The 27,933-nt window shown below is 42.8% G+C and overlaps 1 protein-coding gene across 1 annotated transcript in view; it reads right to left on the bottom strand.

The window, feature by feature from the left end:
• Positions 1–22,778, bottom strand: part of PLXNC1 (plexin C1) — a 58,459-nt gene extending 35,681 nt beyond the window's left edge. The window contains exons 1-6 of the mRNA XM_083401028.1: positions 20,949–22,778; positions 8,332–8,460; positions 6,698–6,832; positions 4,398–4,498; positions 3,223–3,337; positions 1,462–1,609 (exon numbers count right to left, since the gene is read on the bottom strand). Of these exons, the coding sequence (XP_083257154.1) occupies positions 1,462–1,609; positions 3,223–3,337; positions 4,398–4,498; positions 6,698–6,832; positions 8,332–8,460; positions 20,949–21,917 (1,597 nt within the window). The 5' untranslated portion in view covers positions 21,918–22,778. The remainder of the gene's footprint in view (positions 1–1,461; positions 1,610–3,222; positions 3,338–4,397; positions 4,499–6,697; positions 6,833–8,331; positions 8,461–20,948) is intronic.
• Positions 22,779–27,933: the final 5,155 nt, after the last annotated feature.

Raw genomic sequence — 27,933 nt, 5'->3', positions numbered from 1 at the left:
GGGCTGGCACACTTGTCCCAAATCACAGCTACCTTAAAATCTTGTATAATCAAATTGTTTTCTATGGAGTAGCAATCACTTATTTACCAGGGAAGACCAACAGAAGAAGCTTAGCAATAAATCAAGAGTTTTGATTATGGGTGTTTTACTCTTGCCTTCTCTTTGATTAATTGGTTAGGTCTCCTTTCTTAAATTTCATTGCCTACACTGGCAGAGGAAGAGGAGTGCGGGGGGAGCGCACCACCCCTGGCAGCGCGATCCCAGTACGGTGCCGTGCCATTGCGGCTGCCCCCCACCCGCGCTGGGCACCGCCTCTGTAAGCGCTGCACCACGCCCCCAGGACGCGTGCCACGCCCCTGCCTGCTCTCCGCCCCCCAGTGCTGGAGCATGAAGCTGCACCACTGATTGGCTAGTATTTCTTTTTTCTTCTTTGTAAAGTCTGTGATTATTATTTCATTTTATAATGTGTATAAAATAGAGAGAACAACTATAACACCAGATGAAAATTAAAAGATGAAAAACAAAGCTATAAAATAGGCATGTGGAATGAGTAGTTGCACATAAGTTAAAATAACAAAGTCCAAGTAAAGGCTATCAACTTCATCAGATCATCAACTATAGTTCCAGATTTGCCATGCTAGTGACAAGGGACATCTTGAAAATTTTTTCCCCTGCTGAATATGTCATAAAGGAATGCCAAATCATATAAAAAGTGTCTGAAGGAGCAGGTAAGTTTTTCACAAACAAATGAGGAGACTAGTGCCTGCACAGTCTAACTCATCCGTCAAATTCTAAAATGCCAGAAACTTACTACGTTTTTACTTTTAAAAAAATGAAAGCCAGGAATATGTTGATTAAGGCTCATTGGGTGAAGAGGCTATCCCCTTTATCTTCCTGCAGATACCCATGCATAGAGCCCACATAAATGAAGAGGTTATACCACAGATAACTGTATTACTTAATTATTGATTCTGTTTATGCTGCTCTTTTCAGTGGAGTTTCCAAAGAGCTGATAACATGGGTCACATTTCTCTTGCATGACAATTAGTCTTCAGTCTTCTATAGCAACTTTTTCCTAATGTAGTTTAAATAGTTGAATACGTACACACAAATGCTCTAATCTTGTCAACACAAGATTTGGGATTCAGGAAGTGGCCTTCATCTTGGTGCCAGACAATGAAGACCATCTTCCCCAATCTTGCACACGCAAGAAAAGACTGACAAGTGTGACATGATAAAATAGTAGCCAGGCTTACACCAACCACAAACAACGACCAACCTCTCTTCCTTTCTCCAACATCCAACCACAGCAATCCATAACACACTTTCAAAGCTTCCTCTTTCAGAACCAACGTGGCTTTATCCTCCCTCCGCCCAAGCACAGTAATTAAAAATCAGGCCACATATATCCCCACATATTCCATACAACAAAACATCCCAGGTGTTGTAGGTAAAACTTGCCTTTTCCAACTAGATCAGCCGCCTTGAGGTGACAAGAGCAGTTCATGACACCTTTCTTCACATTCTCACAAAGAATTTTTTTGGTATTCACATCTATCACTCTGCAAGTGAATGGCCCTTCAGAATTTCCAACTGCAGTCACAGAAATCTAAAGAAATGAGAAAATTGATAAGATTTCTTAACCTCTTAGATGATAGTCTGGAGGAACTTCCAAGAGAATCAGAGTTAAACTCTCAGGGTAAATGTTGATAGGCTACTTAAAGATGAGATAAAAAGTGAATGGCAAGAAACAATTGAAAATATACCGCCAACTTTTATTTGGCTAAATAGCAGGAGCTGCTGCAATCTGCCCAACTCCATTCACCGCACCCAATGATTCCTACTGGGAAGCCATGAGATTTATACAGAACGATTCTCCCATTTCCTTCTCTCCCTAGAATGATGATGATTTGTTACACATGTAGACCATGTTTTATGCAAACCAGAATTCATACCAACCAGTGTTTGTAAATCTGCTTCAAACCTTAGCTTCAATATACGGTCAAGAAGATTCCTGGTTTGCATTAACCATAAACTATATCAGTGTGTCTAAATGATAACTAACAACAGAAAGAGAAGAGAGAAATAGTTTCAGAGGCAGGAGGGAAAACAGAATCATGCTCAAGGCTGGCTCTCACTTTGTCACCCACAAGGATGCTGCAGAGCCAACGTTATGGGAGAATAACACTGCCAACAGAAGCCAAAACAGTGTGTGTTTCTTTTTTGACCCACTGGGTGAACCTGGCTTCTCTCTACTTTCCCTACACACTGCAGCGATCAATGATTCAGGCAGACTGTCCACCCGGACATGTGAGAGTACTTCAAGAGATTAACAAATCCTGTTTTAAAGTATGTCCGAATTCTTTCCACATCAGTGCCACCCCTCAGAGGCAGAGCATGGTTACAGGAATCCATATCCAGCATAAGGGAACCATTAACCTCTTCACATTATAGCAACACGATCTAAAACCATTCCAAGCAGAAAGCGGGGAGCATCAGAAGACGTCACCATTGCTCTAACAAGGATTCACCTGCACCTTCACAGCTTGGCCTTTCCTTTTGTGCAAGCCACGAAACAACTGTAGCCACCCAATGAAGTTCGGTTAGGGGTCCCAATCCTGCTGGGTGCATGCAAACTGACACAGTGTGATCTGCAAGTATGGGAGGCTGGGATTCTGCCAGTATGCCAAATACATTGGATTCATTATGTAGGATGAACTGCTTGTCTATAGAGATGGTTTGCAGAGAATGTCAGACATGGAAGCTTGGGCCAAATACATGCTTTTGTGTACACAAAGAACCACATTGTTAAACCAGGAGAAAAGTACAGTGGTACCTCAGGTTAAGAACTTAATTCGTTCTGGAGGTCTGTTCTTAACCTGAAACTGTTCTTAACCTGAAGCACCACTTTAGCTAATGGGGCCTCCTGCTGCTGCCACACGGCCAGAGCCTGATTTCTGTTCTCATCCTGAAGAAAAGTTTTTAACCCAAGGTAATATTTCTAGGTTAGCGGAATCTGTAACCTGAAGCGTATGTAACCTGAAGCATATGTAACCCAAGGTACCACTGTATAAGCAGCATAGGATTGGACTATTATGTTTCAGTCAGACCAGAGTACTTAGAGAGCTCAGCACTGCCAAGTTAAATTCACTCATTTGTAAAAATGATGTATTAAGTAGTGCAGTTATACTATAAATGAAATGAAAATGATGTTTAACATACCTCACCTCTGTAATGCTTAGATGTGTAGATTTTCAGGCATTTATCTGTTCCATATGGAATGCTTGTCCAGTTCATTATGTTATTTGAAACTGGGCATTCGCCTTTTAAAGTGCAGCTGAAGAAAAATCCAAATATATGCATGAGAGAAATAGAGAAATGTTTTTCAATTATATATAAAAATCTGCATTATTTGTATCTCCTAGCCAAACTGTGGCCACCTTGACTGAACATTTCTAAAGTGCCTTCTCAGCTCTTAATAGGCTGAGAAATCATGTTCCAGATATTTAGCTTTAAAAAAGATACATCAAACAATGAACATCTATTCCATCATTTCCTTTCAATCAATTTGTTCCACCCTGTTGGCTAACTATGCAAATTTCTGGGAGATAGAACTGATTAACCTAATCAGATTTTCTCACTTTATTGCTGCTTCATTTCTGTCTTTAAAACCATAAAAAACCAGTCACACCCATTGTTTCTTTCTCATGGCTTGTGATGCCATTGTCCCTCGAAGCCACATATCCAAGAGTAGATTTGAGTTTTGGAGAGTCGGTGTTAAAGAACATTTATTTACATTATTTTCCTTGGGACCACTCTATGACTTTTTCAATCTTATATCATTATGGTCTTTCTCAAATTTCAAATTAAAAATAGGGTATGCGAATTTAACGCAACTATCCAAATAACTCCTTCCTGCTAACTATAATTATAACCACAATTATAGATGTCCTTTTAAGAAGAGTCTTACTGCATGCTAGCTTTAATTGCTAAAACACTAATTTCTTATTTACTGCTTGGCTACTGGCTTGTCACTATTGTGTCTTATCACTCTTTTTTGCTCAAACTTTATAAAAAGATAATTTTAAAGCAAATAAATAAATGTTATGGTCTTCTTGTTGTTTTAGAATTTCAAAGTTATTTGGCCCCAGGATTCTGTCTTAGCCCAGTTAGAATACTAACACAAATATCCTGGGAAGGTTAAGAGAGAAGCATGAGTTGCCTTTACATTAGTATTATTAGCAAGTGTCATTATAGGAAGACTCACTGCAGACTTAAAACTGATCCAAGATGGCTTTGTGAAAACAACTGTGGATACAGCCTCAAGGTATCAAGAATTAAAAAATACCAGTAATGAAGCATTTATTCATATGAGCCTAAGAAGCAAAAATACATACTTGTTATATGAATAACACCATCCACAGTGGGGGTCCATGGCAGTTAAACATTCTTTACAGGAAATATACTTGCTACAATTGGCAACCTTTGTTCTCCAGATCTAAAATAGAAAGGGAGAAAAAATCACTCTTGCATGTTTCTAGTAAACATTTTCAAAAACGTAAAATAATTTCCATAAACCCAGGAAATAGAAAGAAAAGCAAATCAATAACTTAAAGAAAAAACGGAATCCAAAGTAGTTTCTTACAATATTGCAACAACCTTCTGCTGTTCATGTCACTTCAAGTTAACCGTCCCTGGATCCATCATACCACTTTGCTAATTTGGGGGTGTATAGGAAGAGATCATTTGCAGATTGGACCTTTGACAAGACCTTTGCCAGCTGTGCTCACTTGTACTTAAATTCAGAGCCAACAGGGTGGCATATGACTTCAAAAATAATTTGCATGCAGATTCCCTGCCTGTTACAGCCTTTGTCTCTAAACTTCCGTTTCTAGGAAAGGCTGCTGAATTTGTGGTTGCCCTTCAGCACTTTAAAACCACCAACTTTCTGCACACCTGTTAACGTGGTTTTTGGTCTGGAAGGAGTGTGGTCTCTCATAACCATTTCTGCCTGGCTGGAGATTGCTACGGGCAACTGCACTCCACTATTAATCCTATTAAATCCTGCTGATGCTTTGATGCTAAAGTGTGTTCTTGGCAATGCCACTGTGGGCTCTTCCACTCCGGAGTTTAATGTGGATTTGAAGCTGCTCCTCTCCGTCTCACTTTTGCAGTGTACATACAGCGTCCTCCCCATCCAAGTGGCAGCCTGCACCTCCCCTTGCTAAATTAAGTTTATTTTCTGTCTTGTTCTAGCTGGGTCCCAGGCTGCAAGTAGCCTTCCAGATAACCATGGCTAATGCAGACCCAGAGCTGCAAATTCCATAGCCAATCCAAAATCCAATTCCAGACAAGCAGTGATTTTAACAGAGTTGAGGCTCTTAAACCAGAGGCACCAGAATCCCACCCTAGGCACAGCTGCAGCCTCTCAAGACATCTCTGCAGAATCCTTCTCCTGAGGAGGGTGCTACACCTGGGTAGTCCTTTGCTCTTTTCAACCAATCACTCTTATTGACTATGAGGAGACAGCTGGTGGCGACATAATATTTGCCAATCTGTGGATAATCCAATAGGAGAAGAAAATGCAATACAAAAATGTGGATCCTCTGAAGCTTATCATGTGGGAAGCGCCATTGCTTTTAACATGACATGACATTTCACTAGATGGTTTCTATTGCCGCGTTTACTTCTTCCATTTTGTTTCCATCAGTCCCAAAGACATGTTCATGGCATTTTTATTTTTAACCCAGCTGTTTTTCACAGAGCAGCTATGTTAAAATATATAAGTTGCCCTTGCATGTAGATGGCAAAGGAAAAGGTAGGACAGGAAGTAGGAGTCTTTCATATGAATGATTCCTAATCTCATCTGGCTTTACTTTTTAAAAGTACAATTCTGTACTTTTGCGCAATTCTGAAAAAAACTTATATTCCAGATTTGTACTTTTTTTTTAAAAAAAAATTGCACACACAGGCAAGCAAATAACTGCACACATATCCACAATGGACCTCAGGGAAGTAATAATATTTGAGGGAAGGAGACAACACTACATATTATACCTACATGCATCCTAACAAGTACCACCCACTAATGTGCACAAGAAAGGAGATGGTTTTCGGAGCCGTAAGATTGAAAGTACCTATGTGGATAAAAGTGCCCGAACAAGCACATGCAACAGTGAGCCATGTATGCATTAATGCCCTAATCTGAACAGAGACTGAAAGGATTTCTCTTGTAATAAGGAAATCTCATGTGTGGTGATTACTCATCATCCATCCAAACATTCCTCACAAAGGCTTACCAGTGCTTCCTGAATTCAATAGATAAATGAGAGATGCTGAGAGAGAGATCACATGAAGGTGTGCACTTTGATGCCATCAACAAGTTTTCTCTTGTTTCCATCAACTCAGTTCTGAAAAGTCTCTGCACTCACGTAAGACAATGTAAGTCAGTTACGCAACTGCGAACACTAAGAAAATGATGCGATAGCTAATCTCTAAAGTTACACAGAACTAATCAAGACAGTTGCATAGTTTAGAATCTCTGTTGACTAGAAATCACACCTACTCATATTCAGGGTCCTGTTCTACAACCCAAAAGTAAAGTAGGTTGCTGGACTTCAGTTAACAAGGACTTTGCCAGATGACTGAAAGCCAACTTCAGAAGTACTATTTGTGCTGACTGCTGCTCTTAGCTCACCTTGTTACCAGATGGTAGATAGATGTAATCTTTATTCACAGGGTCAAGTTCAAGTTTGTGAAAAATTGGTGTTTCTTCTTCAATTTCATATAAAATGTCTGGGCAATTTGCTTTCATGTTTTCATCAAGAATAACCTAAAAGCACAGGAAACAAAAAGAACCACTATCATGTTATCATGGGCAAATTTATCTGCCCTATTTGAATACACTATGGTTCCTCTATTCCTCCCCATCATCAGCTATTTGGAACAGATTTTTTTTTGGGGGGGGACAACATGTTTGGGTGGAGGAGGTGGAAGCAGAAGTCCCACTGTGCAAGCAGAACCTCAAATGAACAGATAAGAAGCAAACTGCATGGATAATCTAACGAATACTCTTACCTGGAAAGAGAACATGTTCTTTTACTATTATCTCAAGAAAGATACAAGGACCTATTTTGAATGCACATTCAGTGACTAATGATCAGGATTTGTATGTTTTCGATTTGGTCAGCTATTCTTTACAAATACCGTTTAAAATGTTGATTGCACAGGGTTTTAAAACCATGCAGGCAGCCTCCATGAATAGAAGAGCTTCCCATTCATCCTCAAACTCATGGAGTGGTCTTGACTGTGTACAGGTAATGTGTTGGAAGGAGAATGTGTGGACTGCATGCCTCCATTTCTCCTCACATGTTTGATTCCTCAGCTGCTTTGTATAGCTGTATTAGCCCTATTTGGGCTAATAAGCAATCAATAAATAAATACATACAATAAAACAGTGTAAGATGACAGCAATAAAAGCTTTTCAAAAAGCTAGACAAAGTAAACAGCCTAAAAACTTATTTTGAAATTACATTATTTATGTTATCTCACTGAAATCCAATCCAACGAAATGTTGAATAAAGGCCAACATACAGTGGTGCCCCGCAAGACGAATGCCCCGCAAGACGAAAAACTCGCTAGACGAAAGGGTTTTCCGTTTTCTGAGTTGCTTTGCAAGACGAATTTCCCTATGGGCTTGCTTCGCAAGACGAAAACGTCTTGCGCCTTTTTTTTTTTAAACCGCCAATGCATTCCTATGGGAAACCGTCAATACACATTGATGCTTCGCAAGACGAAAAAACTCGTAGAATGAAAAAACTCGCAGAACGAATTAATTTCATCTTGCGGGCCACCACTGTATATTTTTGTTGGGGAGAAGGCATTGTTTAATTACGTAGAAAGCCACTGGACTTGGGGGGAAAGGAACCATCTTTCAAATATTATACAAGAAGAGAAGTTACAGTCGTACCTTGGAAGTCGAACAGAATCTGTTCCGGAAGTCCGTTCAACTTCCAAAACGTTGGAAAACCAAAGCACAGCTTCTGATTGGCTGTAGGAAGCTCCTGCAGCCAGTCAGAAGCTGTGGAAGCCCCATTGGAAGTTCGGCTTCCAAAAATAGTTTGCAAACTGGAACAGTCACTTTCGGGTTTACAATGTTCAGGAGTCAAAACGTTCGAGAACTAAGCTGTTCAAAAACCAAGGTAGGACTGTATTTGCCAATACAGCAACTATTTAGCACTTTTACATGCAAAATGCCAAGAAGCTTCTATCAACTAATGCAACAACAATGATTCATCAGATAAACCATGAAACAAACCAAAAGCCACGTACTTTCAGCAACTGTCCATTTCTTGTTCCCAAAAACAAAACAATCTTGTTCAAAACCGCAGTGGCATAAACTGACACCAAATCAGAGTGGCTCAGCAAAGTTGCATTGTTGATTGGCCAAGCTATCTTGTTCTGAAAAATCAAATACAGAAGCAAAATATGAGTATACATCATTTTATCAAATATGAACTTATTATTTTCAAGCTACCTTAACTGTAACTTGTTGCTGAAAGCTTCTTTATGGGAGTCAGCATTGCACTCAAGGCAGGGCTCCACACAGTATTATTGCAAAACTTTGCCAGCTTATGGGTTGGTTTAGATACAATGCTAGACCACAAGAATGATTCTAGCCTTCTCCTGAACTCACGTGACCACCCCAATACGGCCCTAAAGTGAAGTTTGGAAGCTTCCAATTTTCTCCTATCAGGATGAGAAATAATAATATCTTAGGTGTAAATGTCATGTTTTAAAGCAGAGTATGAATCAGGAGACCAGAGAAAAACCAAGAAACAAACAGTATGTATTACTTGAACACTGGAAGCATTCATACAGATAACAGCTATGCCTTCTGGCAAACTTCTCATCAGTCATGAGTTTAGCTGTTCCTTAACTGTACAACTACAGCAGCATGTTCTTTAGTCGATATTTACTGGGAACCTAGCTAAAGATTACATGTTGGAAGCTACAGGAAAGAGTGTAACACAAGGAGGAATAAATAATTTTATTTATTTTATTTTATTTATTTATTTATTTATTTATACATACATACATACATACCCTGCCCATCTGGCTGGGTTTCCCCAGCTACTCAGGGTGGCTTCCAACAAAATATTAAAAATACATTAAAACATCAGCCATTAACAACTTCCCTGAACAGGGCTGCCTTCAGATGTATTCTGAAAGTCAGGCAGTTGTTTATTTCCTTGACATCTGATGGGAGGGTGTTCCACAGGGCGGGTGCCAATACCGAGAAGGCCCTCTGCCTGGTTCCCTGTAACTTGGCTTCTCGCAGTGAGTGAACCACTAGAAGACCCTCAGTGCTGGACCTCATCGCTGAGCGATGGTGGTGGAGACCAGTTTAATTAAATCAGTTAATCATTGCAAACACAAATAAACAATTAGGTGGGGACCTGAACTATAAAATCAGGAAAATGTAAAGGCCAAAAACCAAAGAAATGAAAAACTGTGCTGCAATTCGATATTTTTAAAAGGATATATAAAAAAATTCCAACAATAAGCAATTATTTAACTGGGCATGATGGACCCTATTCAGACATCATGATCTTTGCTTTAGAAGCTATGATATGCAGGAACTTAATGCTCTCTCATGCATCCCTTTTCTCCCATTTTACCCCTCCTTTAGCACCAGATGGTAAACAGGCCAGGAAGTCACAGTTAATCATAGCTTCCTTTTATGTCCAAACTGATAGCTATGATTAACAGCTTTCAAACAAGCCAGGATTTGGAAGCAAATGTTGGGAGCCATTAACCATAGTTCCCTGGTTCAAACTGAATGTAACACGAAGCTGTGGTTAACTAGGCTTGCTGGCTTGTGTGCCTGGTCATGTGACGGGAAGAGCAAAGGAACCTACAAGAGTTAACCATCTGAAGATAGTAAAATCTTCAATCCAAGAGAGTTTATGCAAATCAAGGGAACAGCATGTTTTTCAAAGGGGCCCCTTTAGGAAAAAAGTGTTGTTTAATAATTATTTATTAATTAAATTTCAATCACATTCCTTCTTTCCAAAGGAACCAAAGTACAGCATACAGCAAAACGGAAAACATTCAGAAACGATCAAATATCCTTACAGGTAAATAATTTCAAGGTTGCCAGGAATAATATATTTCAGCAATCAAATGCCTGGGTGAACAGAAATGTTTTTAAATTCCACATAACGGTAAAGAGGGAGTACAGGAAATTGAATTCAGTCGACTTTCCCCTCTGTCATATATACTCAATTTCATTTAAAGTGGCTCAACTCAAAACAACACAAACACAAAACCCTAATATATACCAAATGATGCTATACTATACACACAAACATCATGATCCATTTATACAATACTTACAAAAAGATGTATGATGGATTATCATGTTTGTGAGTACATAAAACACTATTTTATTTAGGTTCATGGGTATGTTTGTGTTTTGGATGCTGAAGAAAAAATTCTTATACGTAGATTTAACACAAAATATAATTTGATGTTTTGCCACTCAATCTCCCATATTATTGAAGCTCCAGGCATTGATTACATGTGTGCATGAAGTTGTGCTGTACTTCGAGAAAATATATGCTGCTATTGCAGCATCTGCCAATGCTGTTTGTGGTCTAAAGTGTTAGGGGCATGGAATGCTGAGCGATCAACATATGTGGTTTGTCAGCTCTCACCCCTGTACAAAGTTTCACAACCACTTTTAAACAAGACAGGAAAACAACGTTGTAACACCAAGAAAGAAAGAAAAAGTTTTGCCATCTTATCCAAAGAGGAAGTGCTTCAATATTCCTTTGTTTTTCCATAAAGCAGGATAACACAATGCGGTCCCATTATATACGGCATATCTACAAAAGGTGGGGGGAAGAGTGTGACTACACCAGGCTTCCTCAAACTCGGCCCCTTCAAATGTTTTTGTCCTACAACTCCCATGATCCCTAGCTAGCAGGACTAGTGGTCAGGGATGATGGGAATTGCAGTCTCAAAACATCTGGAGGGCTGAGGTTGAGGAAGCCTGGACTACAACATCAGCAACACTTGTTGACAGAAATTAACATCCAAGCAACCTAAGCATCTATGGCCTAAACTACACATAGTGATGACAGACGCAGGGCATTGATACTGGTGAGATAATTTGGCTCTGCACAGCTGTCTTTTATTTATCCAGCCTTCCCAACTGCATGCTTTTTTGGACTGCGATTCCCATCAGCCCCAGCCACCACAGCCATGGAGAGGGGTTCTTATTTTAATTAGGCATTTTTGATCACCTTTAATGTGGCATCCCAAGGTGGTGTACAAGAGATATAAAGCATTAAGCAATTTATATCATTAATACATTAAAGTTTAAATACAGAAACAATCCAGGGCAGAACTTTAATTCCTTGTCCTCACTACAACCCAGGTTGGAATTGGAGGGGTGTGTGTGTTGCAGTAAGAAGAAAAGTCCCACTGGTGTCAATGGGACTAAACTGCATGACAAATGTCACACTTAGTTAAAAAAGGTATGCTTTAAAGCAGTGTTTTCTTCAACCTAATCCCCAGATGTGGTTGGACTAAAATTCTCACCACCCACAGCCAGCTTAATACAATTACTGCTTTGTATTATTGTAATTTATTTGACTTATTTCTCACTTACTACGGAGACAACTTACAAAGATTAAGAACCAAGAAGAATTCCACAAAGCAAAAACAATGTGTTCAATAAAACTATTTCAATAACCCATACAAAAAAATACCCACAGAAAAGAACCCACCCTCCTAACCTTTCTTCTTCAGAGGGGAAAACAGGAGAAGGGCCTCAAATGAAGATTGAATGGTCCAGAGGCACTCCCACGAAGGTATTTATAGATGAAAACCAGCACTTTGAATTGGGCCCAGAAACACATAGGAAGACAATGAAGCTGTGCCAACACCAGTGTTTTAAGATGGGCTCACCTTGATCCTCTTAACAGTTAAGTGGCTGCATTCTGCACCAGCTGCAGTTTGCAAGCCATCTCCAAAAGAAAGCTCCACATAAATTGCACTGCAGTAATCCAATACAGTGATACCTCAGATTAAGAACTTAATTCGTTCTGGAGGTCTGTTCTTAACCTCAAACTGTTCTTAACCTGAGGTACAACTTTAGCTAATGGGGCCTCCTGCTGCCGCTGCACCGCTGCTGCACAATTTCTGTTCTCATCCTGAAGCAAAGTTCTTAACCCGAGGTACTATTTCTGGGTTAGCGGAGTCTGTAACCTGAAGCATATGTAACCTGAAGCGTATGTAACCTGAGGTACCACTGTATTGAGGCTGTGAGAGCATTCATAGATTACTGTGGCCAAATTATCCCTGTCCACAAAGGGTCATCGTTGGGCTACCAGCTGAAGCTGCTAGAAGGCACTCAGTGGGGATGATCTTCACCCCAAACGAGTAACCAACATGATGCTCTCCAAATGTTGTTCTTCTATGACTCCCATCATCACTAACCATCAGTCATGCAAGCAAGGATGCAGGATGGAGGTAACGAGTCCACTATCTTCTGGAAAAAACATGGCTGGGGAAGTTCCATAGCTGTTCTCTGCTAATGTTGTCCAATTGAAGTTATGCCAGGAAGGCACTGACAATCGCATCCTATGCACAACTAACCTGAGCAATTTCAACCTTACTCAGTTGAAAGCTGAATGTCTGAAATCTTGCAGATCAATTGCACGCAAGGCGGAGAGCTTAAAAGCTCCTTCTGCACTGGGTTTTCCCAGTGTGGAAAGAGCTTTTAAGTGCTCAGACTTGCTGGTACCAGGCTCTAGGATGCTCTCACAATATCTTATGGAAACTTGGAGGGCCTGTGAGATCTCACAAGAGCATCCCAGTCCTTAGTAAGCAGGTCTTGAGAGCTTAAAAGTTCTCTGCCTTTCTTGTAAGATAAGGATGGTTGGGGGGGGGGGTTTCCAAAGGGGTGGTTCCGGTACCGGTATATGTGTTTTTGCTTATATGCATCATCCCCAGAATGTAACCCCTGTGCAAGACACAATCATAGTAGTCCTTCCATCCCCCCAAGCCCTCCCACACTGTGCAAACTTTATCCTTCTTTATAAAATGTGTATTTGTTTTAGCTAGCACTTACTCCACTGAAGCTAACAGACAAGTTGTGCAAGTATTATATCGCACAAAAAGACGCAACAGGATGCTCCGAGCCTATGGCATACTATTAAGGCATCTGAAGTTTTGGCACAGATCTGATTTGGTCTTGCAATACTACTACTAATACTATTACAGTGGTACCTCGGGTTAAGTACTTAATTCATTCCAGAGGTCCGTACTTAACCTGAAACTGTTCCTAACCTGAAGCACCAGGTTAATGGGGCCTCCCGCTGCCGCCGCGCCGCCAGAGCATGATTTCTGTTCTCATCCTGAAGCAAAGTTCTTAACCTGAACCACTATTTCTGGGTTAGCGGAGTCTGTAACCTGAAGCGTATGTAACCTGAAGCGTATGTAACCTGAGGTACCACAGTAATTCAATTGATAAACCGCCCTTTATCAAAAGATCCCAGGGTGGTGTACTACATTAAAAACACAATACAGAGCATCAATGATAAAAATATATAATAAAAATAAAGTAAAAAGCATACTGACAAAGAGCCTTATAATAAAATAACCATCCTAATAACAGTCCTGTTCCCCACACCTTTACAGGCCATAGATTATTTAATAGCCATAGGCCTGGGTAAAGACATGTAATGATAGGACCAGGTAAGCCTCTCTGGGGAGAGTATTCTACAATCAGGGAGCCACCACAGAAAAGGCCTGTTCTCTTGCTGCTACCTTCCAAACCTCTCTGGGAGTAGGGACATAGAAAAGAGCCTCCAATTACAAGTGTAGAGTTCAGGTCGCTTTGTATGGGGGAAAGGCGTTCCTTAAGGTATTGAAGTCCACAGCCATGTAAGGCTTTATAGTACTCTGAATTGGGCCACACAGAATTCACGAGAAACGTGTTGATGGGAATGTGTTAACCTTAACACAACTCTGTCATAAGACCAGATTGTGATAGAGAGATCATCCCTCCTTCCAGCATCATTCACTGTATTGCCTCTCTTTCTGTAGCCAAATATTCTCTGAATGTACGTATATACAAAACACCTGGCCAGGCCAGATGGCTCACTATGCTAATCTTTCATCAGACTTATTTATCTGAAGGCTTATTTATCTGAAGGCTTATAGGACTTCTGTGACTTAATTCCTATTTAAAAGAAAGCTATGCTTAAAATGCACCCCATTTTGAAAACAGCTAGATCAGACACACAGTATGTTAAAAAGAAATTCATTAACTATAAAAGCTAACATTCTTGTCAGATTACAGGCATACCCTTTATATTCATGTAGTCTGCATAAGGCAGTCCAATAAATTATTTTTGAGGGGTATATTACTGTGTTTTGTTCTTTTCACATAACTCTTGACTAGGCCAAAAACAACAGCAACAGCAGCAGCAACAACAATGAAAACTAAATTTGCCATCCACAAGACAAAAGCGCTGCTCTGGTTCGCCAGAAGTGACTTAGTCATGCTGGCCACATGACCCGGAAGCTGTACGCAGGCTCTCTCAGCCAATAAAGCGAGATGAGCGCCACAACCCAGTGGCGTAGCGTGGGTTGTCAGCACCCGGGGCAAGGCAAGTAATTAGCGCCCCCTATTCTACCCATGGATTTGCGCACCCTAACCCTAACCCCCAGATGTTGCGCCCGGTGCGCCCGGCCCCCCCTGCACCCCCCACGCTACGCCACTGCCACAACCCCAGAGTCGTCCGCAACTGGACCTAACGGCCAGGGGTCCTTTTACATTTACGGGTAACATATAAGGTGTAGAACAATGGGATACACTTTATGGAGTTTTTCCCAAAGCAGAATCAGTGCAAGAGACTTCTGATTTCTACAAATGCCATGCTAGAAAAGAAACAAAACTCACCTCTTCCCATATCAGTCCTCTAGCACCTACAGAAGATTTGTGGAAGAAGGGGGTGTTGTTTTACCTCATGTGGGGTTTAGGAGAAAGCAAGATATGGTGCAAGTTCCTCTCTTAGGTTTTCCTTCTCCACCATGCTGCTTCTTGCCTTCATGGATGTGAAACAAAGGTCCCTCAGCATCCCCTAGTCCTATGCAAATGTGAACTAGACTACTAGGGACAAAAGGTTATTGTTTAATTTCTAAGTAGACTTTTGCAGAAGATACAACATCCTTGCACAACTTCTATGTTTGGCAGAACCCTTTCCCTTTTTTCCAGTTTACAGAGAAGCCAGGAAAGGTATGCTCACCACATAATGAGGAACACTCACCAGTGGCGAGAGTGTGAGAGGACGACAATTGTGGAGCTCTACCTCATAGTCACCATGGCAACTTGAACAGCCATAACAATAAGTGCTAAAATACCAGAAGCAAACATGTTTTTAATTTCCTTTTGCTTTCAGCTTGTTTTCAACTTTTAATTATTTTATTGTTGTAAACTGCTGTGATATATTCTTCATGATTTAACGGTATATAACAGGCACGTCCAGCTCCCTAAAGACTGCGATCTACTCCCACTATTAAAAAAAACTGGCAGTGATCTACCCATTGTCAGAGTTGTCAAGCTTTTTGGGGAAAGGACTGCCAAGGGTTGAGGTTCTGGGGTGGGCAAGTGTTATTGAGCTTTTTGGGGGGAGGATAGCCACTTGACGCTGCCAGGAGACAATACTTGAGCTTCCCGTCTGCCCCAACTTTCCTTGCTGTGGAGGAGGTGGAGGAGGGACATAGTGCCTGGGGCGTGGGGCCAAAACATTTCCGTGATCAACCAGGGTCACCCTGGCAATCTACCTGTACATTGCGGTTGACCGGTTGAACATGTCTGGTATATAAAAATAATGTATTTAAACAACCAGTGTGCCAATCTAAGTTTCTGAATAGTTGTACAGGTCCTTTAACTGGGGGTTAGAAGTACAGTCATACATTGGCTCTCGAACGCCTTACAAGTCGAATGTTTTGGGTCCCGCATGCCGCAAACCCGGAAGTGAGTGTTCTGCTTTGTGAAAGAACCCAAATGTCCGACACAGCTTCCAAATGGCTGCAGGAACTTCCTGCAGCCAACGGGAAGCCATGCCTTGGTTTCCTAACGTTTTTCAGGTTGAACGGACTTCCGTAACGGATTCCGTTCGACTTCCAAGGTACCACTGTAATCTGAAAATAAAAATATCTAGACAAGGCACAAAATATCCACCAAGTGTGATTTCCCATTCTACAACATTCAGTCTCACGTTACACATCCAAGGCAGCAATCCCAAATACATCTACGGAAAGGATGCCCATTGAAATACTTCTGTGAAAGCATGCAAACCAGAGTTGCTCATCTTTAGAAGGGCTCTCTGCAGAAAAGGCTTTACTTTTCCAAACATCTCATGCAGCCTGAGCGTTTTCCATTTGAGGCAAGAACTGTTCCCATTCCTTTCAGGTTCCCAACCTCTTAGGGCCAAAGGGCACCAATGTAAGAGACGGTCTTAGGCGCTACAAAATATGCAACCACCCCACAACCAAAAAACAAAACCACGCCTCAATTTAATATAAAAATTGGGAGGTGCAGGAGGCCTTGGAGGGAACAAAGCAGGGTTCACAAGGGCACCATGTTGGGGCGCCCATCCCTAGGTTACAGCGGCCAGACTAGTAAAGGCCTGAGGGACTCTTCCTTACACTTTAAAATAATGATGATGATTTTATTTACTTTTCATGATACAGAAGACACATTTTGAGAAGAAAATTGTAACAACTGTTGGCTTTTTGCAGTATGGTAGCGCTGCAGAGAGCTTGCTGGGGAGACCATGCATTAAAAAGGGACTCAAAAATAACTTAAACAAGGTTTTAATTACAAAAACAAAAACTCCTTAAACACTAAATACATCAAAAACCAGGCCCAACCACCAACTCATCCCCCAGGGTAATGGCAGAGCTAGGTGCTGCTCCTTATATACTACACCCAATTCCTGACACAGCTTAATCAATGCAACTCAGCAGCAACTGCTATGTTTCACAGCTGTAAAGCTGGATCTTGTTATTTTGCTCTGGCCCTTGCTCTGGCCCCTTAAAGATATACACATCGGGTGAAACAATGATGAACCTTTACATTTAAAGAAACAACTTGTTTTCCTATTTATTAAAACAGTTTTATAGCCAGGGTGGCTGGTTGGGTTACAGGTGCTCATTTTATTATCTTTCCTTTAAATATATGTTATTTGAAGTCTGCTGGAACACGTGGGGAAGAGGATTCACTGCAGGGAACTCCATCATGCACCCTATAGCAAGCTTTGACTAACTCCCATCAGTTGCTGAGTGGTAGAGCCAAAGACTACTGGGCTGGCTATGCAAGGTGTTTTCAAGTCCTAACTATGCGATGTCCTGCCCACCTGCCAAATAAGGTCCACATAGCCAAAAATGTTCCACAGCATTGGTTTAAAATATGATACTGTGTATACTCTGTGTATTTCTATTTTTTGGCAACCTATTTTCTTCTTGTTTTTCATACTAATATCCAGAATGCTGAACCAGCAACATCTAGACTCGTCACAGGTTCTCCATCCATAATCTAAATCGGGGTTTCCCAAACTTGGTTCTCCAGCTGGTTTTGGACTACAATTCCCATCATCCCTGACCACTGGTTCTGCTAGCTAGGGCTGATGGGAGTTGTAGTCCAAAAACAGCTGGTGACCCAAGATTGGGAAGCCCTCATCTAAATGATGAATTTTCACCATTGTGTGACTTCAAGTGCATACAGAAAAAGGTTTACTCCCTCTCTCAAAGAACTAGAGATTGTGAATAAGTGAATGTTAGAAGATTAGAGATAGGAAAAAAAGTTGCTTCAGAGAGCACATCATTAAACTATGAAATTCACTCCCACAGGAGGCAACCAACTTGGACAACTTTTTTAAAGGATTGGGCAAATGAATGGAGGTAAAGCAAAGGCTACTAGACTTGATGACCATGCTCTGGCTGGAGGCCACATGAAGGGACAGTGTTCTTGCACTTGGATCCTGCTTTATGGACTTCCCATAGGCATCTGGTGAGTCTGGTGAGAACAGGGTCTGGACCAGATAGGCCACTGGCCTGATCCAGCAGACACTCTTTATTTCCTTATGATACCAGCACCAACAAAATGCTGTTCTGCCTTGCAAGATGTTTTAGATAATGGACAACACTACAACAAACTGTTGTTTTTCCCCCCATGAGTGGTTGCAGAGATTTATATATCAATGCTTAATAAAGGATGCACTTAATGTACAAGAAGCATTTTTTTTTTTAATTTGGTCACATGCATGTGGTGAGCTGACTTGCCATTTCAAATAGAAAAGCCTTTCTTTGCAAAGCTGTTGAGTAACTTTCTTGCCACTGCAAACCCAACTTTCTGCTTCCTATGTTGAGCAACGTCATGAGATCTTCTTTCATATATGCTCAGCTAGCAGGACATCGGGTTTTTTGCCAACTCATCCAACAGTAAGTGCGCTGGCTGCAGTGGGAAAGTGAAGCATCTCTCTGAAACCAAAGGGGGCTTGACAGTAATTCACGTTGGCTGAACTTCTTCTATAGAGTTACATCTGCTCAGCCTTTCAGCACTTGCAGGTGATTACTTTGTTTTTAACTGTACAGTGGTACCTGGGGTTACATACGCTTCAGGTTACAGACTCTGCTAACCCAGAAATATTACCTCGGGTTAAGAACTTTGCTTCAGGATGAGAACAGAAATCGTGCTCTGGTGGCGTGGTGGCAGCAGGAGGCACCATTAGCTAAAGTGGTGCTTTAGGTTAAGAACGGACCTCCAGAACAAATTAAGTTCTTAACCCGAAGTACCACTGTACTTGCTGGTGTTTTAACCTTCCCTTGCAGTGAAGGGCAATTGTTGTTGTTGTTGGGTTCAACATATCCAGAGAAATGCATCCCCTGCCATAGGTCTCACCCCACAACCCTCATGCAGTAAGTTCACCATGCTTCCTTAGGTTAGCTGCCCATTATCAGGTGTGAGGCTGTCTTCCACCCATAAGTAAACTTTTGTGTAGTATTCCCTGTGAAAGTTCCTTCTAAATTAGAGCCTGCTGGATCCCACCAATGGCCCATCTAGTCCAGAATCCTGTTGTCACAATGGCCAACCAGATGCCTGTGGGAAGCCCACAAGTAGGATCTAAGTGTGAGAGTACTCTCCCCTTGTATAACCTTCAACCTTGGAGCTGCAGAATAGCCATCATGGCCAGTACAGTGGTACTTTGGGTTAAGTACTTAATTTGTTCCGGAGGTCCATTCTTAACCTGAAACTGTTCTTAACCTGAAGCACCACTTTAGCTAATGGGGCCTCCTGCTGCTGCCGTACCGCTGGAGCAAGATTTCTGTTCTCATCCTGAAGCAAAGTTATTTACCTGAAGCACTATTTCTGGGTTAGCGGAGTCTGTAACCTGAAGCGTATGTAACCTGAAGTGTATGTAACCCTAGGTACCACTGTAGCTTTTACTTTGTTGTTGTTGTTGTTTAGTCATTTAGTCGTGTCTGACTCTTCGTGACCCCATGGACCAGAGCACGCCAGGCACTCCTATCTTCCACTGCGTCCTGCAGTTTGGTCAAACTCATGCTGGTAGCTTCGAGAACACTGTCCAACCATCTCATCCTCTGTCGTCCCCTTCTCCTTGTGCCCTCAATCTTTCCCAACATCAGGGTCTTTTCCAATAAAGCTTTTACTTTACTTTCATTAATTTGTCTAACTCTTTTTAAAGCTTGGTATAATCTTTTTCTTTTTCTACCAGTCTTTCTATTTCAGCAAAACTTGATGACAGCTGTTTCACACCATCATACAACTTTTGGCAAATGTGGAAGATACACCTGTTCACTCTGGCTTTTGACATGTGAAATGTATATTTTTAGGACCTAACTTGTTTTAGTAATTTTAAGTTGTTGAAAAACAATTTTATATTGTGTTTTAATACTAATGTTGCATTTTAATTGTTGCAACCTGCCCTTGAACCTTAGGGTGAAGGGCAGATAATAAATTGAAATAACAACAGCAGCAGCAGCAGCATTCATTGATATGGTCAACTTCAAACTTATGGTTAAACCTACACAGAAAGCTCTTTCTTGTTCTGCCCTGTACTATTTAGTATTTTTTTCTATGTATCTTGAGTTACAAATATTGACAGTGACGACGGGAATATTCTTAAGAGCCACAGGGTACATGCAAGCTTTTTATTTACTGCTCCCACAGGATGGGAGAGAGAGTAACTGAACAGAAAATGTAGGTGTTTATATGGTGGTACTTCCAAGATGCTTAGGGTATTTTATTGTGGGATCAGTGCAGCGGATTTTTGCATTTTGGTGGTTTCCTTTAAAAAGGTCAACAATTTTGGTGGTATCCTAAAAAGCAGCTCAACAATTTTGCAGGTGTCAGGAATTTTACTCTTTGAAATATGGCAACCCTATTTTGGCAGCATCTACACAACATCACTGCTGTACATGCCAGCCTGTATTTTCCCTCCCCAGTTAATGCAGATTTGCCTTTTGGGTGGGGAGATAATTTGATAAGAAAAACGAAAGCGAAATCCTGTTGCAGACTGCCTCTTTGTGACATTAAGCCACGTAAGAAAAAGAAAAGAATAGTTAGGAACCCGGGCGAGTAATGCCCCCAATGTGTTTCACTATTGACCTAGAAAACTCACTGTGTCTCAGCTGCTATTAACTCACCCAGTGGGCTAGAAAGCGCGACCGACCTTATGGGGTTGTTGCAAGCGCTAAGGAGACCGCAAAGTTATTTCACATCTTTAAAACGGTCCACCTTGAGCATCAGACCAGCCGGCAACAATGACGGTGCGCTGTTAGAGCCGGCCCTCTGGTCTCCGATTCCGCAGGGCAACAACGCTCAGCCTATAACCAAAACTACTCACGCATGTCTCCGCAGACTCGTGTGCGCAGATCGTGTTCGAATCGCCAAGGGCGCATCCCTCCGAAACGCTCGACACCTGGCTGAGGTTGAAGATGCAAAGGGCCGTGGAGGTCGGAGTGGCCGGACCCTCGGCCGAGCCGAAGACGCCGACCCAGAGCCCGCGCTCCTGGACGTAGTTGGAAGAGAGGATCCTCCGGGTGAAGCCGCCGCCGCAGCGCAAGATGGCCTGGCCGTGGCCGAAGAACCGGTTTGCCGGCAACTGGTTGGCCACGAGCATCTTGGGCTCCAAGCTGAGGCTGTAGTGATAATAAGGAAAGAAGAACTGTCCGCTCCACAGGAACGCGTCCGCGAAGTGCAAGTAGCAGCCGTCGCGCACCAGCAGCCGGTGGTCCTCCGAGACTGCCTTCTGGCGCTCTTGCAGAGCGACGGCCACTTTGGAGTCGCCCTCTGCGAGGCACCCTGGATCCAAGTCGCTGGAATCTTTCCGTCGGCGAGACGTGGCCACCACCAGCCGCCACTCGGAGCCGCGGGCATAGATCCACCCGGCGGCGGAGCCATTCCGCAAGCAGGTCACCACCTCTTGCCCGAAAACGGTGGCGTTGGCGTCGGCGCCGAGGCGCTCCTCGTAGCAGGAGCCCTGCGGCTGCGTCCAACAGGTGAGCAGCCGGTCGTCGCCGAAGGGCAGCAGGAGCTTGTTGACCGTCGTCCCCAAGTCGAGCGCCGGGCTGCTGCGGTGCTCCTTCGCCCAGGCCAGCGAGGGCTCCACTTCGTACCAGCGATTGCCGCTGGCCACCAGCAAGCGCCGCGCGTTCGCCGCCAGGTTGGAGAGCGGCTGAGGGAAGGTCTGCGCGCGCGCCGCCGCCGCCGCCTCGGCCGCCCAGGCCAGCGCGGAGGCAGAAAGCAGCAGCAGGCAGTAGCAGGCGAGGCCGCCGCCCAGGCGCCCCCTCAGCCTTCGCCACCAGCCGGCCATGGCCACACACGCCGCGCTCCGGCTACCTAAGGCGGCTCTGCAGGCAGCGTGCCGACAGCTGCCCCATGGCTGCGCGCGGAGGGCGGGAACCTCCCCCTCTCCTTCCCCTCCCACCCCCACCCTCTCTCTCTCTGTGGTTTCCTCGGTGCCACCCAGAAGACTTGCGCGCAGAAGTTCCTTTTTCCACGTCGCTGGGAAGCACCACTCGGCTCGCGCGTGCGAGCTTTCCCGCCTGCCCCTCACCGCCCACCCTCGCCAATGTCTCGCCCCGCCCCCTGAAGGCGCGTGCGGCTGGGGCGCTGCACGTGTTGGAAACTGGCCGGCCTGCTGCTTCCCGCCAGTCCCCAGTCTCCCCACCCCACAAACGCTCCCCCCCCCGCCTTGTTTAGACGTTGGTGAGGTCCATAGGGGAGCAAGGCGCTTCAGGGGGGTGGCTTAGCTCCGCGGCCGGTTCCAAATTATTGCGGGGAGGGTTGCTTGGATGTGGTTATGGTGCGCCACGCCCTCTTCCTTGCGCCCTCCGCCAGCTGGTTGTCCTATCCTCCTCGCCCCTCCCATCACGAGACTCTGTTCGGAGAGAGCGGGAGAGCATGCGCAAACGACAAGAGGGAAGGGGTCGTGGGGAGGATTGGGCCGAGTTGCGAGAAAAGAATTATCTTCTCCACCCGCTTGATCCTATCCCAGAGTCTGCTTTGACCACACACCCTAGACCACGCCCCCTACCTGTAGGCCACGCCCCTTTCCAGCCTTGCTTCATGCCTTCCTTGAGTGTTCTTGCCTGGCTGGAATAAGTCCTTGAGCCGTGATCATGCTTCGCATGTGTGTGTTTGTGAATTGCGTAAAGATGCAGTTAACAATATTTGTTCTTCATCGGCTCTACCCATCACTGTGGTCCCCCATAAGGTTGCCTAGGAGCATATATAGAGAGTTCCGGGGGTGGGGGGAGTTGCCTGCTGAAATATACTTGGGAGTGTGGATTTCATGCTCTTTATTCAGCTCATAGTGGCAAGGAATGAAAGTTCCCCCAAAGTATCTGCTTTATATACATTATTTACACAATGGGCCACATGTGATTGGCTTATTCCTGGATTCTCCTGTAGGCCAGTCAGGTTGCGGATTCACTTCCACCTGGAGCTGGACTGGGTGGCTCCTGTGGACCAATCAGACTGCTGCATTGTTCTAGGACCAATCAGACTGCTGCATTTTGGATCCTATTCAGCTCAGTACATAACACCTGCCCTACACACTTATTTACCTTCTCCTTAGCATCACAGTGGGCCCAATCTTAATAGCTGCACTACTCCAAGGGAGAGCACAAGTGAGCAAGGGGAGACGCTCCCTCTGACCACACACCGGCTGGCACAGCAGCGGGAATCAGCCCCTCCATGTGGCCACATTCGGAGGGAGAAAGCAAGCATGAGAAGGTGGCATCTCCTGTCCTGTCTCTGTGTTGGCCAATCCTCCCCCCTGCACCACCCAAAGATGGAGGGGAGCAGGCAAGAGCAACTTCCTCTTATTTGCCACTGGCCTGCATTTCCTCTGTGGGTGGCACATCTCCCAGGGGGGGAGGCGGCTTGAGCAATCTGAGGCAGCAGAGATGACTGTCCCTGGCAACCACCACTCACTTGTTCTTGCAGCTGAGCTGAGCAACAGACAGCTGCCCAGGACTGCCTGCTCTCTCTGGGCCAACAAGATGCCAGGAGGACATTCTTCTCCCCTTCAAGTAAACTGTAGTTTCAGAAGTGTGGTTTTTCTTAGGACCACAGCAGGGGCAGGAAGAAGGTTAAATTTCCCTTCCAAGCCAACTCTGGTCCTGATCATTGCTAATTATTAAATTTGTATGCTGCCCTTCAACCAAAGATCACAGGGTGGGTCACAACATACAAAGACAAAAGGAGAAGCACAAAATACATATAATTAGAAACAAAAACAAATTAATAGCTCCCCTCCCACAAGCACATTTAAGAGGACATAGAATGTTAATCAGCCAAAGGTCTGGTTGAAGAGAAATGTTTTCACATAATGCCTAAAGATACGCAATGAAGACAACAGGCCAGCCTCCTTAATTACCAGCTTCCCTGCCACCTGATGCCATTGTCATTTCATTAAAAAAAAAAGTTTTCATGATGCTCATTTAACATTGTGTGTGGTCAGAGGAGAAAGGTGTCTGTGTGTGGCAAGGTAAACCTCTCAGGGGTGCTAATGGACTCTCTCTAGGCGGGGGGGGGGGCTTCTGCAGCTACTACATTCCTTCTCCCTATCTGGGTGACATCTGTTAAATTCGTTGAAGTGCAAAGCGTTTGTGGTGAATCTATTAAGACTCTATATTTTGCTGACGCAAATGCATGACTGTGGTTTTTTAAATGGTTCTTGGGAATCCTGAGATCTCTGTTTGAAATGTGAACTAGCCCCCAAATGGTTAGTACTGTCAGCTTTGACAGCATCAAATACCTCCGGGGGTAGGGATTAATCTAGGCACCCTTTTCATCCAAGGAAGTGTGATCATCACCTGTCAGAGCAAAAGGTATTTATTTTCTAAATGCTGCCAGCTGGTTAATTTGCAACACACACAACAATTGGGTTATAGCTGATATCCTCTAGGATCATTATCATTTTTAAAAATATGCTATCACATACCCTGCCCTTTCTTCAAGGAGATCAATGTGGAATGTGAGTGGACAGGGAGGTATTGATCAAATTCCTAAACCAACTGTTTGCATTCTGTACAGTAAAAAGTGTTACCGCTATATTCTACTGTACATTAAAAAATTCAGTGGTACCTTGGGTTACATACGCTTCAGGTTACATACGCTTCAGGTTACACACTCCGCCAACCCAGAAATAGTGCTTCAGGTTAAGAACTTTGCTTCAGGATGAGAACAGAAATCGTGCTCCGGCGGCGCGGCAGCAGCAGCAGGAGGCCCCATTAGCTAAAGTGGTGCTTCAGGTTAAGAACAGTTTCAGGTTAAGAATGGACCTCCAGAATGAATTAAGTACTTAACCTGAGGTACCACTGTATAGGAGGGAAAGCAGTATTGCCCATCCATAACAATGGTATACTTTGAAGTAAGCCCCATAAAGCTTCTTTCATGCAAGCTGGGGCTGATGGGAGTTGTAGTCCAGAACATCTGGAGAGCACCAGATTGGCAAAGCCAGGATATATGGCACTTTCCTGTTAATAAATCCTATTGAATTCAGCGGATATTATTTCAATGTGCATAGCAGTGCAGTGTAAATAATCAGAGAGAGAAAGAAATTTCCCCAGTTTATTTCACCTTTCTGCAGAATCACAGTAGCATGCATCCCTCTTCCTCAAAACAAAAATGTAAATATTGCCTCTCACTTAAAATAGAGATATTTGCTAGGCTGCTTTAAATATGGTGCATGGTAGTTCTCTTTCCTGTAAGCAAGCAGCAAAGTAGAACAAAATGCTGCACACTCAGCAAGAAGGGTAAAATTCTCCACTTAGCGGAAAATAAAAGAGCAACTAAGCTGCATGGAATATTTTCCTGGAGCAGATCAGTATCTTCCGCTGGATGTGACTTTGAAAAAGAGTGGGAACCTTCTATATTATACTTGCAGAAACAAAGAAAGAATATCGACTCGATGGCAGGATTTAAATAAACATTCACCATTTTATGGATAGGGAACAAATATTGTAACAAAGGGAAAATATGATATATTGTAGAAAATAGCAGAATATAATAATGAGGATTAAAAAATCAGAAATGGAAGTTGAGGGAAGTCCAAAGGGAGGGAGGGGGAGATGTCATGCAGATTGTATATTATGGATATAAGTATATTTGTGATGTGATTAGAAAAAAGAAAATCCATTACAAAATTTAAAAAATAAAAATAAAAAGTATCTTCCGTTGAATGTGAGCTTGGATAATGACAATATGTAATGCAACATTGTTAGCAAGGCATTCCATCTGGAAGCAACAATGTGGCAAATAGCAAAAGCAGGACACAACCCACCAAGAGGTTATTCTGCAGAAATTCTGTGGCTCATGCAGAAATTCTCAGTGACTTGGGTCCCATAGTATAAACACGTGGCCTATTCAAACAGAAAAAAATGTTACTATTCTCAATCATATTCCTACATTGCAGGGGTTGGACTAGATGATCCTCAGGGTCTCTTCCAGCTCTACAATTCTATGATCTATGATCCACTGCCCTGACTGCTTCCTCTTCTCCACTCCATCAGGCACTACCAGAACAATTACCGTATTTTTTGCACCATAACACTTTTTTCCTCCTAGAAAGTAAGGGGAAATGTCTGTGCGTGTTATGGAGGGAATGCCTACGGGTGGCATGCCTACGGATTTTCCTCTTCTAAAAACTACGTGCGTGTTATGGTCGGGTGCGTGTTATAGAGCGAAAAATACGGTATTTTGGTTTTATGGCTTCAGAAGAATTTTGCCAGCACTTTTCTGTTCTCAGCCATGGGAATTTCATTGTTATATCCCATTCTGCAAACGAGATGGCTCATCTTCATATTGCTTGCCAAACACTCATTGACAAAAAAAGTATGTACAGTGGAGCATTGCATGAGTTGTAATTTTGGAAACACATCATTTGTTGTTCTTTCATGCCACAAATGTTGGCAAAGGGTTTTTTATTTTTTTTTTAGACAAGGGCATGCCACTTGAAATTGTGGATAGCTGGGTACAAGACTGTGCTCTTAATATACATTAAGCTTCAAATAAAAACAAATTGTCAATGTGGAAAGAGCTACTTATATATTTATCCAAAGGTCAGCAGGCTAGTTTTCTACTTTACATTTCTTTTAAAAATTATTATTTTAATAAAAAGTATAACAAATAAGACTAACAAAGTATTCCAAAAATTCAAACGAAACAAGAAAACAATTGAAGGAGACAAAAGATATATATAAAAAACTATTAAAAGAAACTTGTACAAAAGAGGAAATATAGCAGGAATTTATTACAATAAAAAGAAAATAAATTTTATCATCTGTGGAATGCTGTCCCTAGCAAACTCTCGACCTGGAGCCTTTGCTGATAGCTTACCTCCCTGCCCTCACCAGGCTAGCTGTTGGCAGACTAAGATTATATTGTTTGTTATTAGTGTGCGGACAAAGCTTCCTGTGGTTGTTATGGGTTCCCCTCCCTTTTTTTTGTGGTATAATCTATTTGTGTTTTTAACTGTACTGCAAGCCACTTGCAAAGCTTTGGCTAAAAAGTAACTAACAAATCTAAACAGTAATAATCGCCATCTCTTTGCATCACCACAAATAGCTTCAGAGAAAGATAACACTGAATCAAAGCCTCTATGTGCATTTTTTTATTTAACATTTAAAAACTATGTATGTTTTCAGCATATAAGATCTTTATAAGCCTTGCTGGAAAATTTTTATTGTCATTCCCAGACCTTGAATATGGAATAATACAGATACTCCACTACAAGGAATATCTGGGTTGCCAGATGGCAAACCCAGAGAAAACCCACATGGGTGTGTGTTTTTTCTTAGCATGACAAGCTACTATCTGTTTCCTATATTTAATTCTAACATGGGAATTTATCGGGCATAGCTGTTTTAACCTGTGACTTGCCCTATATTTCATACTTTATAGGCACATTCTTCCTTCTTATCTCAGGAAATATACAATGCAGTACAGGAAATATACAATGCAGTTCTATATAGTGGTACCTCGGGTTACATACGCTTCAGGTTACATACACTTCAGGTTACAGACTCCGATAACCCAGAAATAGTACCTCAGGTTAAGAACTTTGCTTCAGGATGAGAACAGAAATCGTGCTCCGGCGGTGCGGCGGCAGCAGGAGGCCCCATTAGCTAAAGTGGCGCTTCAGGTTAAGAACAGTTTCAGGTTAAGTACGGACCTCCAGAATGAATTAAGTACTTAACCCGAGGTACCACTGTACTGATTTCTCTGCCGGTGATGTTTATATAAAATCGGGGACTATCTCAACATTTTGATGCAAAAGTTCAGCTGGCTTAAACCAGTTCCTCACACCTGAACATTTTGGA

Source organism: Podarcis tiliguerta (assembly GCF_965153285.1).
Source record: "Podarcis tiliguerta genome assembly, chromosome: 10".
Lineage (NCBI taxonomy): Eukaryota > Metazoa > Chordata > Lepidosauria > Squamata > Lacertidae > Podarcis > Podarcis tiliguerta.
The sequence above is the reverse complement of the archived record's forward strand: the minus strand, read 5'-3'. Positions and strand labels throughout refer to the sequence as shown.